Source organism: Nematolebias whitei, chromosome 21 (assembly GCF_014905685.2).
Source record: "Nematolebias whitei isolate Nwh7 chromosome 21, NemWhi1, whole genome shotgun sequence".
NCBI classification, from domain to species: Eukaryota; Metazoa; Chordata; class Actinopteri; order Cyprinodontiformes; family Rivulidae; genus Nematolebias; species Nematolebias whitei.
The window spans coordinates 18,297,728-18,318,058 of record NC_056518.1 but is presented as its reverse complement, the minus strand read 5'-3'; the positions used below and the strand labels follow the sequence as shown (position 1 = coordinate 18,318,058).

The 20,331-nt window shown below is 42.5% G+C and overlaps 1 protein-coding gene across 1 annotated transcript in view; it reads right to left on the bottom strand.

Annotated features, from left to right (window-relative positions):
* Nucleotides 1–5,112: 5,112 nt before the first annotated feature.
* Nucleotides 5,113–20,331, bottom strand: part of esrrb (estrogen-related receptor beta) — a 46,206-nt gene continuing 30,987 nt past the window's right edge. Inside the window, exons 4-7 of the mRNA XM_037695008.1 lie at nt 20,005–20,115; nt 19,420–19,581; nt 8,837–9,106; nt 5,113–5,514 (exon numbers count right to left, since the gene is read on the bottom strand). Of these exons, the coding sequence (XP_037550936.1) occupies nt 5,270–5,514; nt 8,837–9,106; nt 19,420–19,581; nt 20,005–20,115 (788 nt within the window). The 3' untranslated portion in view covers nt 5,113–5,269. The remainder of the gene's footprint in view (nt 5,515–8,836; nt 9,107–19,419; nt 19,582–20,004; nt 20,116–20,331) is intronic.

Sequence of the window (20,331 nt, the reverse complement as noted above, 5' to 3'; positions counted from 1 at the left end):
ACCACCTTGTACAAGTTTTCTCCATTTGATGGACACATCTATACTTATCAATGCCCCATATCTCAGACCAGTGGCTAAACTGGGCAAGCCCACAAGAACATATGAATACATGGTAGTGGTAATGAAACAGCTGGAAGAGGAGCCATCCTTCTTCATACACACATTTCACAACAGTACTGTCTTCGGGTGGAAGAAGATACTTTTGGTAGATAGTTGGAAATATTTCTGCTCCTATCAGCGAGCAGCACTGATAAAGATACAGTACAGGTAAATAAATCTGAAATGAAGGGGCAGAACCTTTAGCATGCACTTATCTGTGTGTGTTTATATAGTTTATGCCTGCTCTCTCACAGCACTTGTGTTCCTACAACCTTTAAGTGTGAAGAACACGAGCGTAATGATTTTAGTTTTCTTTCGCACCTCAGGTGGGTCAGTGTCGTCTCATCAGACGTCGTCACGTGCGATGCTTTTTCTTTGTATCCTTTGGGACTTTATGGGTTTGCATAATTTATGCGTTGGTTGAAACAGTCTGAAAACAAAAAAATATATAAAAACAATTTAGTGGATGGATCGAAATTTGGATGTCGTCATTCACTTTTTGAACCTGATTTTTGCTGGACAGCTAAAGCAGACTGAGATAAAAAAAAAAATAAAAAAAACTCTTTATTTTATGATTGCATCATGGTTTGATTGCAAATGTACTCGAAGTAATTTTCACAAACTGAGTAAAGGTCTTCCTGATGCGCATCAGGTTTTTTTTTTTAGTCAGCAGCTCATCCATGCATTAAGTGGTGCAGGAGTGTAACCTGATAAATGCACTTAAAACAGTGAAGATGGACAGTGAGAGGGCAAAAGCTCAGATGGCCTGATGTGTGCGCCTGCTAGGCACTTTGACAGCCTATTGATCAGTTCTGGGCAGGGTCAGAGGTGTGGGGATGCATGGCTCGGATACTGCCAGTGGGACAGGTACAGCACAGCAGTAACCAAGATCTATTAGGAAATAGATCTACTCTTGAGCCCATTACACCATCCTTTTGTTAAAGACCAGACATGTTGTTGACTGCTGGCATTCAGTTTCCTCTGCCAAGACGAGTGAATTCTCTTCTCCAATATAATACACAACAACAATATAGCAATCTGTCTGCCTTTTGAAATTGATGTGACGTAACGTTTCTGTCTGGGACATTGATAGCTCTATGGTTGTGAAAATGCCCTGCTCCTGTTATTGAATAGTAATAGGCTTGTCGGCCGATGCCTCCAATTTCACAAATGGAGCAATAAATACACATAACAGAATCAGTGGAACAATAAGAATGTCTATAAAGAACGTTTGTGCCTCAAAAAACAAGGAGCAGAGCGTGGGGGGAGCGGGGCGAAGGGAGCCAGACATGGGAGGTCAAAGCAGAATTTGACAAAAGGGATGAAAAGTGTGCGCATGTGAGAGCGATGCAGAGGCAGAAAGATGGTGGCCCACTCTTCATTTCTGTGCCACAAGCTCTCCTGGGCATTTACGTGCTCCGTTTTCAACGTAAGTGTAATTTGAGGCCTGGGTTGATACAAAGTGTATGCAGCAGCTCTGTTCAAACGCAATCATTCACCCTGACGTGTAATCCTTTCCCTCACCATCATCACGTTGCTTCGGGAATAATGAAAAACACTTAAGCAATACACAGCAGTCGTACGGCTGCGAGTGGGGGGGCCCACATCTTGATGAGATGTCGCGTAACTCTAATGAAAGGTGTTTTGACCTGCCAATGCAGGTAAATGATTGCCTCGCTACTGTATCTGTGAGGAACTTATTGATGCCTGTATCTGGTCCAGCTGTGCGGTTTGCATGAGGAACGAGGAGGACGTTGTTTTTAAAAGCAGAGCTTGGCATCTACATCCTTTTTGTCTGTCCCTCCATCCTCGTTTCATCTCCCCTTTTTCTCGTCTTACGGTGCTTTTGTTTCAACGTAGGATTATTACAATTAATTGGTTGGCAAGACATTATTTCAAAAAGGGAAATTGGCTCTCATAATTATATAGTGAGGGGAATACTTTAACTCCCTGGAATATCAGCTTCCTGAAATAATGGAGCTGTGCCACCCCCCACCCCCACCCCTTCCCATTTCCCTCCACCGCCATCAGTGTTAGCGTGTCTGTCTGCCTGTTTCCTGTGGCGGATCCATTTTCAACAGTCCCTGCAGCGGTCGTGGTTGATTGCTGGATGGTCGGGTAGCCTGGGCGAATCTCTGACGGGCTTGCCTCACTCACAGCCAAACAATCTCTGGTCTTCTGGGATCCCCGGATCTGCTCTCTGTCCCATCTTGCTTCTGCACTTTGTGTAGATGTTTGGCCACAACAGAATGGGTATTTATACCAGGCTGAGGTTAGGCTAGGAGTTGTCACACCGGATTAATAACTTAAGCAGAAATTAATTGCTGGTGGCATTATAAATACAATTAAAAAAACAAGTGAATCATTAGCATTCGGAGCCTCAGAGGTGCTATATGTTGAAAAGTTTAGTTTGAACACAAAACACAAAAGAATCACAGAGTTCAGTGAGTATTTAATTCATTGATTCCTTTACCCTTTTGAAAATCAAAACAGAAGTTACAGATATTGGTGATTCGACAATCAGATATCAATGTACACCATTGCCAAATGATATATTTCACACAATAAATACTCGTCGCACAGGAGCAGGAACTCAGTTACCCATCCCCGTCTGAAATTTGTCTTCAAGGGACCAATTCTGACACACTGATGCTCATACACACACAGTAACCAAAATGGGGATTGCATCCACTGATGGTCAGGTCGTATGGTCAGAGTGAAGCATGCTTTTACCTTCACGGACAGTTTGTTGTGGATGAGCAGGGTGAGAAGATCCAGAACTGCAGTTACAAATGTTTTGGCTAGAGCAATGGAGGAGATTTTTTTTTTCTTCTTTCAAATATTCATAAAAAACAAAGCGGCTCAGGTATTTCAAAGATGTGAGACTATTACAGAGCAGAAAGTTGAATCGGACAAAGACTGACGTTATGATAATGAGGTAGTAGTCAGCAGGTGCTGCGTACTTTTGTTTTCCAACTGCGACAGCCCGATGCAGACATATTTACAGAACACCTACGGACACAATTTGTAATGTAAGACATGTCTTTGTACTTATTACAGAAGGTAAAATGAAAATCAATCAAAATGTGTAAAAATCTTGCTTTATTTTTTTTAATTTGCACTGCTAATTTTTTCTGAAACACGACCAAATCAAACAAGATCGAGTCCCAAACAGAACAAAATGTTCTGGTATATAAAGTATTTGCTTCTTTCTCCCAAATTATGGTAAATGAAGTTACGTTAAAAGCACGACTGACTCAGAATTGGTCCCTGTTGTATTGCACAACAGTAAAATAAGTTAGTTTTACCCTCTACAGTGGAGCACGTTAACTGGACAGTGACTAGTTTAAGTTTAGGATGAAGGGAAGATAATGTCATCTTCCATTTGTGGCCAATCAGGTATGAACAGAAAGGCATGCGGGCCGTTTGAGCACTGCCTGCTTTGGATACAAGCACGGCTTCAACCTAGAGAATCATTTCCTCAGTTTTGTCTTACTGAGATGAAACCAAGGTTTGTTGCGTCATAAAATTCGACCGTAGTTTAAGCAGTTCCCTCCTCTTCCACGTGGAGAGCAGCGGACGGCATGCTTAGCTGAACACGGGGAGGACAGGGAGAGATCTTTCACCCACCGGAGATCACGCCTTGTAAAAACACACTGGCAGGTTGCCGTTTCCCTTTGAGGCTTGCTGACACTTTGCTTCTTGCATAGCTGTTCACATGTGCATGATTGGGTGCTCCGAGTTCTCATCACAGACGCTCGCTTGCCTCCTGACCAGCAGGGAGGGTGTTACTCTGCACGGGCCACTGTGTCAACACGAGGTCAAGAAGTGTTGTTCCGCGCGTCTACTGTACTCCCTGCAGGTAACAGTCTCCCGCTGTGTAAAAATTAACCCACCACGAAGTGCCGCTACTTGTGTTGCACCTGCCATTTACCTCCGTTTGGTTGAAGCCCTATAAAAGCAGGCACGGCTATTAAAAGATGGGAGGTGTCTGAAATGGTGAGAGCAGATGCTGGACACCTTGCGCCTTGTGTGGGATGACTCGGCCACAGGCTTAAAGGGGTCCAAAAATAGAGCCCGGCTGACACGTGGACCTCTGATTGAACACGGAATCTCATAGACTTCTGCCACTCGGCATAAATCCTTTGAAACTTCCAGACCCAATCTGCTGATTATCTTTCACCTAGGCTGAATCAGGTCATTTATTTGCATGTCGAGAGGCAATTTCCACAGGCTTAACCCTCGGCCAGATCTGGGGTTTAGTGCATGAGAACCACCAAAGCGGACCCCTGCAGTAGAGGAGAAATATGTGTCCCACGGATGTGACCGAGTTTGTCTTTAAGCAACAGCAGCATTGTAAAAGCACATGAATGATAGGGACTTAGCCTGACTTTCCAACAGCTTTCTTTATTGCTGAGTTACTACATGAGGATTGACTATTTTTACCTGTCTATTGGTTAAACGTGTGACCAGAAAATCTTCCAGTCTGAGACAAATATACAAAAATCCCACTGCTCTGGAGAGGTATATCCAAGGACATTTAAACTGATAAGAGTTCACATTTAGGTAACGACTTTCCTCGTTTCAGCTCGATTTTTTTCCCTTTGTTTGCAGGAGAACAAGAAAACATGGCCGCCAGGTTTGCCAGACTTTGAACTGTACACTCAACCTTCCAAATAATAAATATTTACATGTCGTAGTTGAGTTCAGGCAAAATAACCCTAAAAACACCACCACCACAAGAGTGAGACAAGTGAGTCTGTGGAAGGTTGTTGACACCTTTTCTTTCTTATGAACATGATTTAGGATCTTTTCGCTTTCTGGAAAAACAAAAATCTTCATCTTGTTATCAAGATGTACTTCTTCTGAAGATGCTGAAGAGCAGAAGGGTCCTTCATACAAAGCATGACCACTGACAATTACCAAAAAAAATTACTGTACATATTATTTCTTATATATTTTAAATTAATCTGAATCATTTTAATATTTATACTAATAACCAAGTTTTCCACTTGTTTTTTTATTTTATTATTATTCTGTGTCCCAGGATTCCAGGATGAGGAGGAGCAGGAGATGCCAGTCTCTGTCCTGCTCTCTTAATCTGGGTCTCCCCTTCCCAAGAACCAAGTTCAAGTCCACCACGGCCGATCAGCTGCCCCTCAACCTCCGATCAGACCTTGGCCTCCAGCATCTCCAGGAACAGTTTGTGCATGGGCACCTTGCCCTGCACCTTGATGCTGTAAAAGTGCTGCACAGCCTTAGTGGCCGTCTGCCTCAGCAGGGGCAGCGTCATGAGCAGTTTGCCAGCCCGTCGCGGGTCCTCCTGATGCTGGCTGCTCTCGAAGTCCTGCAGGGCCTCGTGGAGCGCATCCTGCAGCTTTTGGACCGCCTCCATGTCCTCTATGTGCATGGAGTCTGTCAGGACGAGAGAAAGCAAAGAAGCATGATGGATTTTCCAAATAAAAGAAACAAGAGGACTTGAGAGAAATTTAGTTAGCACTTATCTACAGTGATAATATAACAGTAGACATTGAGAAATGGATTTTTCAACAATAAAATTAAATCTCATGATCTTTTTTGCTCCCGTCAGTAGAAGCGGGGTACAGAAGAAAATTATCAGTATAACTCACATCCTGACAAGACAATAAAAATACATCATAAAACAAGAAAAAGAAGGAACATCTTCCTTATTTTTTATATAATTACTCTGTGGTGGGTGGGGTGAAGTGTTCATACGGCTGCTCACCACTGGAACTGAAAGTCATCGTTGACTTTTAGTAAACAATGTAATGAATTTCACCTGTGAGACCATCTGACAGTGCACTGTTCCAAAAGACAGAATGGTGTCCAAAAAAAGCAACTTCATTACAGGAAGTGGACACAACGAAAGCACTTGAGGGGAATTTAAAAATTTAGAGGGTGTTTTCAAGGCAAGTAGATGTTTTCTGCACCATAAAAATGGATTCAAATGCAACTGAAAATAGGGATGCACGATATTGGATTTTTGGCCGATATCCGATAGGTTAAAACTTATCTGGCTGATAACCGATACCAATATTTTTTATATACTTTCCTTTGTCAGAACATATTCCTCTTATTTAGGCTTATTTGCCACAAAATTTGTGTAACAGCTGTAAGAGCTGGTGACATATATTCAGTAACAGCCATATGCATAGTACATTAACTTATATTAAATGAAAAGTGTTAAATGTTATTTATTAGCATTAGTCACCTGCGATGCTGTCTCACTTGTGGAGGCTTGTTCCAGGTTCCTAGCTGCAGTGTGGGATCCTCTGCACTTTTGTGCATGAAGGACAGACTTTAAGTTCAAAGTTTTTGTCTATCCATTGTGCCGTAAGACTAATCATGCTAACGGGGCTAACACAATGTCCAAATGTCTGTGGTAAAACTCACCCATGTGCTATCGGCTATTAGCTTCTCAATGACGTCGGAAATGAAGGCTCGTAACTCGGGTAAGGTTACATCGGAAAAATATCTCGTACTGGGGACGATGTAGCGAGGCTCAACGTAGTCCAAAAATCTTTGGAATATGACATCCTCAACAACAAAATAAACTTCCACACTGCCGACAGTTTGACTTCTTCCTCTCCGCCGTGAGATCAGGTAGGCACGCGTGACGTCATCACGTTGTGCTGGCGCTGCAGGCATCCTTGTCACTGGGCTGTCGTACAAAAACAGCGTCTTTTATATCGGTGAGTTATTTTGATGGAATGGCCGATGTCTGATATTGAACTTTAACGATAATATCGTGCATCCCTAACTGAAATCAATAATTTTAAAGCGGTTTTCGGTTTCAGTCTGGCTTTCCTACCATGTTTCTCATTTTAACATAAGGCTACACAGTTTGTCTTTTTCTGATCCAGCTGTGCATGGTACCAGTCTCCTTTGCTTCTTTCTGCTTTCGTCTCCCAGCCCCGCTCAGGGACCGTCCTGGGTGGCACACTCTCTCACTGGTTAACTGGCATCTTGCGCTCCGGAGACAGCATGTCATTGGCCGCCTGACTCGTCTCACCTTGGCAGTGCATATTTCACCACATGGGACAATAAAAGGCAAAACAGATTTCAGGCTTCGCCCCAAATTCATTGACTGGAACAACTGTATTCCCAAGACCTTGAGACATTTCTCACCCTGACGGTTTTCAAATCCGCTGTGGTAAAATGAAGTAGGTCGTTTTGTAAAGTGAATGGGGGAAGTGCGGGGGGTGATGGGAGGGAGGGTGGAAGAACAAAAGCCCAAAAAAAAAAGAAAGTCACAGATGAGGATGTGGCATGACATAATTATCTCCTGTTATTTTCACAGGGGCTGCGCTCACACTTTTAACCAGTTTTCAAAATCTAATCCAATGTTTTGTTTTGTTTTTCACACTTTTTACACAGACACACGTTTCTGTGATGGCGCAGATCCAAACGGTGCTTTATTGGAATGTTTTACTGCAAAGAGGTAAAAAAAGAAAATAAAAAAGAGGAGAAAATAAAAAGAACGATGGAGACATCTCAACAGATCGGAATGAAAAGAGGGCAGCGCATGCTGCTTCCTTCAGTGGAGGAGGGGTAGACTTGAAAAAACAACAACTTTGAAGAAACAATTTCCTCGTAATCCATCACTGAGCCCACGTCGATCGAATTGATAAACTGCTAATTACAAAATCAATCGCTATGAATTTTCACAGCTGTCAGACAGAGGGGCTCCCAGGAGAGCGATCTCCCAGAGACCTTGTTCTAAGATTTCGGACACCCTCCTCCTCCTCCTCTCCTCGCTCTCCAGCTCTGTTCACCCCCACCATACCTGCCTCCCAAAAGCTCTGCTGTCTGAAAGCAAAGTCCCTACATCAGCATTTTCATTTTTCAGCGTCGGACAAAACGAGGGAAAGAGGCCCGGTGACCCAGGTGTGCATTGATCAGAGCGGGACAGGCCCTGCCTCCTCAAAAGGCACCTTGTCGATACAAACGTGTAGTCTCCGCATTGGAACAAACGAGGCCCATCACTCCTTGATATTCACTCCATTCGACTTAACACATTTTATTGACAGGCCTGCGCTCCTAATGAAATGCTAAATTTACCTCACATGGCTGCTGTGCCCTGCAGCGACTGTTATGGAGGAGGAGGAGGAGGGAGCACTGGAGAAATACCACAACATGGAAGGTGTGCAATTAAAAAAAAGGGGGGGAAAAATCCTCCTCCTTTCTGCTTTTATTTTATGCTGGCCTTATTTTCTCTTTTCTGCTCCATTTCACTTTCAAAACTAAAGGTAACACTAAGATGAGCTGAAAACATGAAGCAGTACAGCTTCCAGTTACTACACTGTTGAAAAGTAATGATTTACTTCAGTCTAATTTTTGCCTTGAGCATATTTTATTTTGGTTTTGATTCAGTAACTAAAAGCTAAAAAAGTTTCAATCTTTTTATGTGGTTTATGCACATAAGGACAAAATATATGTAATTTGAACAATCTTATGCCATTTAGTTGATTTCATTTAACACTGGGATTATTTTATACTTTGAAAACATAAAATCTGAAATTAAATCATCCCTATAATTAAAAAAACATTTTTCCAAAATTATTATGAAGCCAGATTATTTACAAAAATTAGCTATTTCTAGAATAAAGTTTTATAAATTAAATTATTATTAATCAAAAAGTGTTTTTCCAGGTATTTCATAATTTTACATTTACTCTTATTTATTAGTTGTGTCGGTGTGCTGGTGATATCCCACCTGAGTTGGCGAGAGCGATGGCTTTGAGGGTCACAAACTCCTCCTTCTCTACTTTGAGCTTCTTGTATTTGCGGACCAGCTGCAGGATGGAGACGTAGAGGTCGAGCAAGCCCGTCAGCCGCGAGTGCTCCTCGTCCATGATGTAGTCCTCCGCGTACACGAGCTCGTCTTCGTATGGCAGTGAGCGGAACACGATGCTGAGGATGAGGATTTCCATCCAGGCGCTCTGCAGTAGACTCATCTGGTCACCCAGAGACAGCGTAGAGAAACCTGGAGGAGGAAATGGAGAACTGTGTGAAGGCAGCATGATGGTGAAGATGGCATGAAAACATGTGGGCCACTGAGCATTTCATAGCGGATATTAAATCAGAACTGTGCGATTGCGGCTTTCGTCAGTAAAACAAACATTATTTGTCAAGCCGCAGTAGCTGAGAGCACACACTGATGCACATGTGGTTAATTTTAAATGCACGGTGGAAGGTCTTCTTTGAAGCTCGTGTCGGCGCACTTGAGTGGGCTTTACTGTAAGTGAGGACAGTAAATCAGTTCAAAGGTTTGGGATACACAAAGCCATGTGGTTACCCCTAGTATCCTAGCGCTCTTCTATTGGTGTTAGGGGGATTAGCACCGAGACACATTCTCATTGGAAGGGTTGAGGACATGACATGCACTGTGAAACAGAAGGAGGTGATGAGGGGAAGCAGACACAAACGTGTCAACCCAGAAAACAAACAAGACACGTGTGCACATCAGGCCCATGACATCTATATGTATGCACATAAATCCATACACATAAAAGTACACACACATCACTGGGGAGGTCACAAGGTTCAAGCCCAGCCGGGAGACCTGCTTAAACCCAGCACCTCATTCTGCAGCAGCTGGATGAGCTGAAATTGGCACGAGAACATCAAACCTCTATTTCCTCTCCAACACCTCTACATATGCTCAGAATAGAACATTAAATTAAACAAACTGCTATACCCCCCCCCCCCACACACACACACACACACAGATGAGCTCTGAGAAATTCAAACAAAATAAAGAGCGTTAAGCCACAAATACAGAGGAGAGAGAGTGGGGAGCAGCCAGATAGTCATCTCATTCCTTTTTCCTTTTCCTTTACCTTTTAGCTGTCAATAAACTGCACGAAGCCCCGCAAGCAGTCCCCACTCCATCCCCACCCCACGGCGTTCCCGCAGGAAGCTCATTCTGACAGTGAATTAGACTCCTCAGCTCCGCCCCTGATTAATATGATTGCTTTTTACAAGTTTGCTGGTGCCACACTAGCTGCCATTGTGTGATTAAAAGGCGATAGATTACATTATTGACCAGGGCACTCACTGCACCCACATCAAACGTTTTCTCTTGAATATAAATGATCTTACTAAGGGGCAGCCACAAGCCTGATGTTTATCTCCTGCCACGCACACACACACACGTCCATTCACATCCATACACACATGCAGCTGGAAAAGAACAAGAGACAAAACGCAAGATGCGTGAGCGAAAGTGGAAAAGAAACGGCGCAGAGGTAGAGGCAGACAGAGAAGAAAAAAGAGGAGCCAGGAAGAGAGGTACCTGAGTGTTCAATTTCCCTTATCGTGGTGATGACCACGGCAGGGGAAGAGCTGCAGGATACATTAATTAACAGATTGTGATCAGAAGTTGAGGGCCTTCACATTTTGAAGGGAAATCAATAGTAGGCAGAAAAGAGTGCTAAGTGAAAGGTGCTGGTGCCCAGGTAGACTGGTCAGGGCCTAAATTAGACCCAACAAAGCATACAGCCAAAAGCACTCAAAACACTTGACTATTATCAGTGAAGCCAATAAGCCATATTTTATAATGGCTTGCATACTTATCCAGGCAGAATCTTAAAATGCTTCGTTGTGTTATTTCCTTGTCTGCATACGTAGCCATTATGTTGGACAGAATACGGACTGGCCGGAGAGAAATTGCCATGCAAGCATGGACGTGGCGCTGATTGCCGCATCAGGTTGGCATCACAATCACAGGCGAGGCTTTGTGTAGCCTTTTAATGCCAAGGAGGACTGAAGCGGAACTAATGCGCTGCTCCCAGTATGACAGCTCACATGAAGGCCTTGTTCAGGGCTTGCTGAAGTGGCTTTGGAGTTGTGCTGATACAACAGACACCTCTCAGCCATATGCAAACTTGCATCCCAGCAGCCTGCAATTACCTTTGACGCTAAAAGTCCTTGAATTTAATCCAGTGTTGTGAGATGGAGAGGTAGTGTTTTTCCCTGCTCCATCTGCACTCTTCAAAGCCTAAATTATTGCTCCAAATGGGATCTTGTGTCGTTGCCTCGCCTTTTTCCACTCAATTTAATCGAGTAATGAAGTGACTTCCCGACTCCACAGGTCACGCGGTGCTCCGGCCGCCCGCGCTCTGAAGGTGGCCCGGTTAAGTGCCGTCGGAGTGGGTGATTTCCCCTAATGAAATATCAATATTTACATCTTCATTTCCAGCCCACTGCCTTCGTGGGGTTTGACCAAACATGACACAATATTGACCAAATCAGAGAAGCCTGTCTGTGCACTTGAAGGGCCTTTTCCACTCCACTGCTGAGTGCACCGGCTGTCTGAAATTTTCTGCAGCGAGAATGCAACGATAACGTTCCCTTTGACTTCAGCAGCTTGATAAAAAAAAAAATTAGATCACACATTTAGGGTTCCTCTCTTAAAATTCCCTGATTACATTTAAATAAACTTTATGAAAACTACTCCATTCTAAACTAGATAAAAAACAAACAAACACAGGTGACAAATATTCTACCCTATGTTAAAAGCAAGAGCACCAAAGACCAAGAACAGAAGAAGAAACCATCATCTCTCCAGTTATCTTCCCAAAAGCCCTCAGCTGTGAGCAGCCCGAGCCCACAGACGGCCGTTTCAAACCCCTTGCAAAGATTAATCAGAGCACCGTTTCATCTGCCAGAGCACAGGACGGTCCAAAATGAAATGCTAGAAATTTCTGTTGAGCTGGAGTTCATATTCTATTAATTTATTATTGTTTCTCTCTCCCCGAGGGCCATTAGCGCGAGTAATAAAAAGAGATGTAATTACGAGGCGCGGCGGTCCCCTCCAGCTGCAGCCCCCTCGTAACTCACCACCAATCAGACAACAGAGCAGACAAAGGGGGGGGGGGGGGGGGGGGCGGGAGGGGAGAGAGGTAAAGAAATGGGGGATAAAAGAGAGAAGATATGGGACGGAGAGGAGGGGGAGATAAAAAGAAAGGAAAGACCAAAAGCATGAGGGGAAAAAGAGCTGGGAGATAGAAAGAGGAAGGAGAGTAATTCTGGCTGGACATGGGCTGATCTATCATGGTCAGCTATCAGAAGGACAAGCAGGCCCTGAAGACGTCTGCCCAGCGGCAATCTCACCTCAGCCAAGTCAAGTGCTCTCCGGGCACCAGTTGAAGTAAAACTGCCCTAACAGGACCCCAGAGGTTCAGCACATCTTTTATTCTAACCTCACACTGGGACTTATGATCATACTGCCATGAGCAGATCAAAGCTTTTCTCTTCAGCTCAGATGCCAGATAGAAAAACAAAAGACCAGGAGAAAAAAATATATTTTCCACCGTATCCATCGCACCGCCTTATAAGTCGCATCAGTCCAAATATGTCTAAAAAAAGTGGAAAAATCCATAAATAAGTCGATTTGTCGTATACATTGCATCTATTATGCGTCACCGCTGTCGCGTTGCGTTTGTTATGCGTCACTGCTGACAACCCGGAAATGTGGGCTAGTGTTGTGCCAAAAATCGATTGGCTGCCAAATGGCGGCTGCGGGAGCGTGCACGGGAAGACTTTAACAAGAAATTAACAAGATTAATACTAAAAAACAATTATTTGTTTGCTCGACATTATAGCAAAGGTGTGTCTTAGTCCAACTTTCCCTTAATAAATGCACTTTGACGGTCAAATCAGCTGCATTTTCAAAAGCAGATATGCAGACACATCATGCAGAGGGCGACTTGCTGTCCATTTCTTCGAAATTTAACAAGCTAAACACTTAAAAACAATTATTCGTTTGCGCGACTTTATAGTAAAGGTGTGCCGCAGTTGAACTTTTAATTAATAAATTCATTTCAAATCAGCTGCATTTCGCCGGGGCGGCACAGAGAAATAAAGCTGATTTGGTTGCTCCAGGCAGAAGATGGTAGCAGTCTACGGCAAGCCGATTGTGTCATTAATAGCCATGTTTACCTATTACATGACACAAGGGCATGCCATACCACTTGATTGCCATCTAGCGGCTGAAAATGGTAGTGTTCAATATTTTCAGTCAAAATGAATGAAAATGGTCATATCTCAGTCAAAAATTGGTTTATAAATACGGGAAAAATTTTATAAACAAGTCGTTTCAGTGTATAAGTCGCAGGGCATGCAAATTATGCAAAAGAACTGACTTATAGGCTAGAAAATACGGTACACACTTCTAATTTCTATAGATTTGCCAAATTTAGAAGTGTAACGATAAATAAACTCAATTCCGAGTCATTTACAGGCTCGTCTGTGATTATGACTCAAAGCTACAGAACGTGAATCTTCTTGAATTTACATGACGGTGTCAAGTAAATCTAATCAATAACACCTCGGTAAAAAAAATTGCTCTGCTCGACAGAAATAATTCGACCCGATATCCGTGCGCAACACAAACAGTTCATTTTGCTGCAAGCTCTCCCCAGACAACAGTTTGATGAGTCAAAAGGCTGTTTCATATTGAACAAAGTCATGTCAATACAAACTAAATTGACTTGGTGAAGAAGAGGCCGATGAGTGAAAATTATTCGCTCCAGTGCTCGCTTTCAGGAGTCACCCATTTGCCTACATTTGACCTGATAGCCAGACTATTATCCCAATTGGAAGTAGCTGGAGAATGGCTGATTTGACCAGCCGCCTGTGAATGTTAGAAGGCTGAGAAACATTAAATACGGTAATCCCTTTGTTTTAATCTGCACCCTAGTACTCCTGACCCCAGCAGAGAAGTCTTCAGTCTTCCCCTGGGTCCCACTGGCCAATACTTTACTTTACATATCTCTGCTGAGCCTCAAAGACCAGGATGAATCAAGCTTTAATCATTGCTGTAATTACACATAATTTATCTTCTCTGCCATCGTGTAACATTGCTTAATGAGGGATGGTGCTCCACAATTTATTATTTAAAGGCACATCAGAGCTGACTCAAACATAATACCAAAAATACAAATGTTACAATTTTTATATATATTTTTAATACATTTTAATCAGTAAGATAAAGTAGATTCTGCTCCCCTCCTGCAGTGTGCCTAGTGACTGTCTCCGTTTTTGCACTCACTCCTGACTGCCCGTCTCCCTTTGACATACCCCCATTTCAATCTTTAAGTTTTTCCACCTTGCTCTCGCTCTTCTACCTGGGTTCAGGCCTCAGCATCCACCTGATTGCTCAATCTATCTTTATCTCCCGTGCTGAAGCCTACGTCAGAGGGTAAATTGAATATACTAAGAGCTGTCTGTTGGTGTCTATATTTAATAAAGTGCACTGATGAGGTGCTGATTTATTGCTGGGCAGTATTCACACTCTATTACAAGGAGATTACGCAGCTTGAGTGGGATCAGGCTGGCAACACAGTAAGTAGATTTCACAATTTAATGGCAAAGAGAAAACAGGAACCCTGAGGGGGCTCGAGGAGGGTAGGTGATTATGGCACCGGGTTGAGCTGACACAAACACGACAACATACAAGAGGTGTGATCTCTTTTCGACATCACTGCCTCTATGTTAACAAGCAATACGCCAGCCAGTTGTCTGTCAAACACACGGCTGATGAGCTGGAATTCAATAAAGCACAGATAATGAATATTCCCAAAACACAAGCCACAAATAAAACAATGCAAACAAGCTTGATTCATTAGCTCCTTCGGGCCTAAATCTAACAACAAATGCAGAACATATAACGTCAGGATGCTAATATATCAGCTAAAAATCAAATGGTAAATGGACTGCACTTTTATATCACCTTTTTTTCTCATCAAGATACTCAAAGCTCTTTACAACAATCTGTGCCTCATTTACCCATTCATGCATAACTCTACTAGATCTATACAAAGACTAATGAGTGCTTTATCACATTCATACACTGATGGGACACGCATGGGAGTAGGGGTAGGTGATATGGCTCAAATATAATATTGTGATATTTCAGAGCATTCTGATGATAATGATAAGTTCATTGATATAACAAAAAAAAACAGAAATCATAGTTATTCATTTGACAAAATTAATGTAACATATTTCTTTGCACTATTATATAAAAACTAAAAAAAACAAGGGTTAATTTTACTGAAATTACTTTATTTAGTGAAGTATTCAGTTTCAAAGTATATAAATAAAAAAAGACCCTTCTGTTATTTAGATTGAAAAAGTCTGCACAAAATATAGAACAGAAGAAAAAAAAAATCCACCACAAGAACTAAAGTGCAGGTGGAGTTTCCCAAAAATAACTAAATAAAATGAAGCTTAAGATCTGTTGAGCATAAATGTAACATACAACAAAATATATGTTGCCTTTAAATGAGCTATAACTTCCAGAACTTGTAAGAAGGTGATCAGCTGACCCTGAAGCTTGTTGATGTTTCAGCTTCCTCTGTTCCTGCAGGAATGATTCAATTTCTCTGATGCTTTGTCTCTGATCACCTGACTCTGTTCTTGGTTCATGGACTGTGGAACTCAAGAGACACAGCTGAGCTGCATGTTGTTTGCGTTTAGCTTTTTAGCTAGCTAGTATCGCACGCAGCTAATTAAAGTTACACCAGTACAGACAGGTGGGTGTAGGGGGTGGGGGTGTGTGCACAGTTCAGTTCGGTAATTCGGCGCGCTCGGTTCTGTTAATGGGCGGGGCGCCCTGCTTGTATAATGATAGGGGAAACGCTGACGTATTTACGTCATGAAATTAGAGTATAATTTATTTTCCCGGGCAACCTTTTTTTTTTTACCGGTATCGTGAACGATATGATATGGCTCAGCCCTACATCAGAGGCAATGAGGGGTTCAGTGTCTTGCCCAGGGACACTTCAGCATGCGACTGCTGGTGGAATCAAACCCCCAGCTGTCCCATTGGAGGATGACTGCTCTAACCACTCAGCCACAGCTGCCCCCAAAATCAAGTGAATCAGCAGGAGAGAATTCCCAGCTGAAAACACTCAGGTCTGCAAGTTTGGATAGTAGCCACCCCCCCACCCACACACACACACTCCGACATGCATGACAGTTTTTACATATGACATATGACATTCTGACTGCGGGGGGAGGCATGCAGGATTCCATACAATCCGTTTTAAAGAAGGCAGCAGTGTAAAGGTGGTGAAAGGGTTTCTGTGCTCTGAAGTTTTGAGTATACTTAGTCCCTCCTTAAACCTCCTGAACAAAGTGGAATTTAGCTGTACATGATGGAGGGGGTGCCAGAAGGGGGTGGACAGCGGACTGCTAAGTGTGTCAAAGGTTGTTAGCACTTTAGGAGCAACAAACCATCTGTCAGCATCCCTAACACTGCTCCTAACGACCCTGCACCCCTCGAGCTACAGAAGCCGAGATAGACTGCGCCTCCCAGTGGTACCTGGAGCATTGACTGTAATGTCCAAAAGTTCTGCTGTGGTTATCAATTAACCAAAGGCAGATTGAGAACGAGGGCAAAGCTGCAGTCTGGCAGTGGCACACCTGTATTCAACAAATCTGATACGTGACACCTACCTGAGCAGTTTGATTGTTTATCTAAACTGCCAAAGAAACTTACACCTGGAAAGAGCTTCTTGTATGTAAAATGATCTTTCACAACCAAGAAAACAAATCTGACATTGGAACCTCCAAAGGTAAAGGTATCATCAACGCTACTGATGCAGTGCTTATCTTCCACTCACCCTCACATTAACATTCAATGGTGCCATTCTTTTCCACATTATGCCAGTTTTGAAACGCATTTTGTAAAGCTAGCTATGAATAGAGGAAATTAAAAGTCAACTGGGAGAAGCTAAGTGCCAATTTTTGTGACATTTAAACTGTTGCATTTAGACTCTAGTTATAGGCCCATCTGTAAGTGCCCTAATCAATGTGCTCTACTTCATAATGAACTGTTAATCTTTTTAATTCCATCGCCCAAGGCCACAAAAATCCATCAGAATGCAATCAGCAGTTTTTTCTCCCGTTTCCTGTCTTGTCCTGTAGTGGATGAAGAGGGAGAAATAAAGCAGGAGCTGAGCATGGTAGACTGCCTGGGATCCCGTTGATGCATTGAGTGTTAGTGCATGGAGTCTCGCTCAACCAGTGAACCGTCTCTGATCAGGTTCAGCCATGTACAACTCAATTATGCAGCCATTTCATGGCCAGAGGACACCCACTGTCCTAATACAAACGCCACCGCAGGGACAGATGCAGACCAAGCACTTAGCTGAAGTGGAGGGCTTTTTTTGTATTTTAAACTATTATTTAATATAAAGATAGCATGTATGATGCAACAGTGACAACATTTAAATAAGATAAACAGTGAAACAAATGCATTTGTGAGTTGGTTTTGCTTACACAGAAACAAATCAGAATAATCTTAAATGCTATCATCTCACAGGTTGTGCAGCTTATTCTGTGCAGCCTTTAAATTGGAGGCACCTTCAACACAATAACAAAAGGGGGGGGGCTTATAGCCTTGAAGTGTGGGCAAAATGATTATTATTTACACATTTGAAACTACAGGATGTGAGGCAAACCCTGTTAGTACTCTTCATACATCCATCCTGTACCATATGTGGTGGTATAAACTGAATACATGGCACAAATACAGAATGTTTTATAAAAATGATGCACTTTAAAATAAAACACTTTTTAAAATAAGGTTTAGCGCATAAAAATACTTACAGAACATTTTACTTATAAGACTACGAATGTGAGTTGAAACAAAATATATCCTCACTTTTATTTTCCTGTCTGTGCCCTGCAGAACGCTGCTTGCACAGTCTATTCTCATGGGAATTTTGAGCACATTTTATGGCACTGGAGTAGTTTTTGGGTCACAACAATGGGAGTGTGTTATCGGGTCAGCTGTGATCCAGTCTCGAGTAAGCTCCTTGGTTAAACTCTCAGGCTGCTGACCATGCACGAACGCATGGAGAGTGATCCAAACAGTTTAGATGTGCAAGGCACCGGTGCCGAGGCCAGGCGCTGCGAGCATATCCACCTCTAATCTTCTTACTATCAGATCTGTACCTGATTAATACCCTTCCTTCTGAGAAGTACTCTAATACCTTTTCAGCACTATAAAAAAGGTCAGCTTCATTTCCACCTGATTTTATTTAAAATCCTAATCCATTCAATTCAATTTGAATGATTGAAATAACCGACATATGTGTAGCTGCATCTGTATTTGTGCGTTTCATTGAGGGTGTACAGACCAGTATTGTAGTGATGTTGCGCATATTCTGCACGCTGACAGCTGTGTGCCTGTTCAAGTTATGCTGATGAGAAGAGGTGGTTATGGAGTTGCCGCTGAGGGACACCTTCATTTATTTTGTTACTCTTTTATGGCAACAGCATCGTAATGCTTTAGAGTTATAGGGGTCAAGCGTCAAGATCAAGTAGAATCTGCCTGGGTTGCAAAAAAAAAAGAGCAGCTAAACAACGTGTTCTCTGTCAAAATCAGAGGAAAACTCTCGAAGGAAGCGAAATCTCTGCTGACATGAGGCGGTGTACTCTCAGCGGTGTGTCCTTAATTCAACAGCCTCTTATAACCTAACACCTCGTCTATCACAACGTCTATGGGGCAAGGAAGAAACATGATTATGCTCATCAATAATTCAATGGATGGTTGTGCGTTCTTGCTCTTGGGTGCATTCATGTGTGCATATGTGGATGTGTGTGTGATACGATGTCTTATTTTATTGGTCGAGTCCCAAACTTTGTTTTTAATCTCCCAGGTGATTAGAGCTTACAGTGCACTGACACTGGTCTGGTTCCCTGTCAGAGCAGTGATTTTTAAAACACAATTTTGAATTTGCTTTATAAAAAACTCATGGCTCTCAATCCTCCACATGCCCGAAGGCTATGCTTCTATTAATTTTCCTAGTGAGAATGTTTGTTGTGCATTAAGAAAATTAAGTGAGATAACAGTTCTACAGCATTTACATACAGCATTATTATTATTATTATTATTATTAGACCTTAATTTATACAAGTTAGTTCCCATTGAGCCTCGAAGACTCATTTACAAGAGAGATCTGTTACATGCAACATATAGACAGAGGAGAAAAAGAGAACACGAGGGTGGAGGAAGCCAAAAAATAATCATGTCTCGCACCATGTCCTGAAACAGTGTAAAGGATGCAAAAAAATAAGACCTCGCAACATAAAGCTGCAACATACAATGACATCATAATACATTTATGCATAGAGGTCGACAAAGGCAGTGACTTATCATTAGGCAAAATATATAATATTCCTTCAACCTTTATTTATATAGGTTAATCCCATTGAGCCTTGGGGACTCGTTTACAAGAGACCTGAACATTTAATGTAACAGGAAGAAATGTGTTTTTCTACCTGGGATGTGTTTGGCCCAACCGATGATGACCACCAGCTCTCGGTCAGCCAAGTCACACAGCGTTGTAAGAGCCTTGATGTCACTCTCTGGCATTGTGGGGTCAGGCATGGCATAGATCTTTTCTGGCTCTGCTACCAACAGGTGAGACACTATCTTTGTGACTGAGGATAGAAAGGAGTGGAGGGTGCAAAAGAAAAGCAGAGGTCAGAGGTCACAAAACCCACAGTGTCACCGATAAACATGATAAATCCAAAAGAATGATCATGTATAATTTATAATTTCGTTTACAACTAATCCAGAATAAATAAATATGAGGAAAATTAAATTGTGAGTGAAAATGTGCCTCCAGTAGTCTCCAGTTGTCCAATATTGGTCACCTTCTCAGAGACTTCATATAATTCAGCTCTGATCAGAACAATACATGGCCTATACTTCACACCAACAAACTCTCCTGTTCAAGCCTGAGAGACAGGGAAACATGAGTTTGGCCTAGAATTGTGCCTCAGCTTTACCTGCACGCTGGCCTGGCAGAGGAGGGGCGACAGAAGAATGAGACAATGGGCTAGTGACGGAGCAGTACTCACGAGGCTTTTTGGTAGGAGGGGGGAGCGTCAAGCCCAGGTACGGGTTGTTTTCTGAGTCCAGCCTTCGCTTGTACTTCTGTCTGCCCCCTCGCACACGGTCGAGCCGAACCCCTGACGTAGAGAAAGAAAGGACATGAGATGAAAAGTGTCTTTTTTCCTGACGAAATTTTAAGGAAAAACAGACATTACAGGAATAGGTCAAATGTTTTAAAGTGGGGTGCTCTGGAATAGTTAGGAACAATTAAAATTTTATATGCTCTACAAAAAAAAAAAGTTTTATTCTGACAGAACTTTTCCAAAGTGGATTGTTATTCTAAAACAACTCCA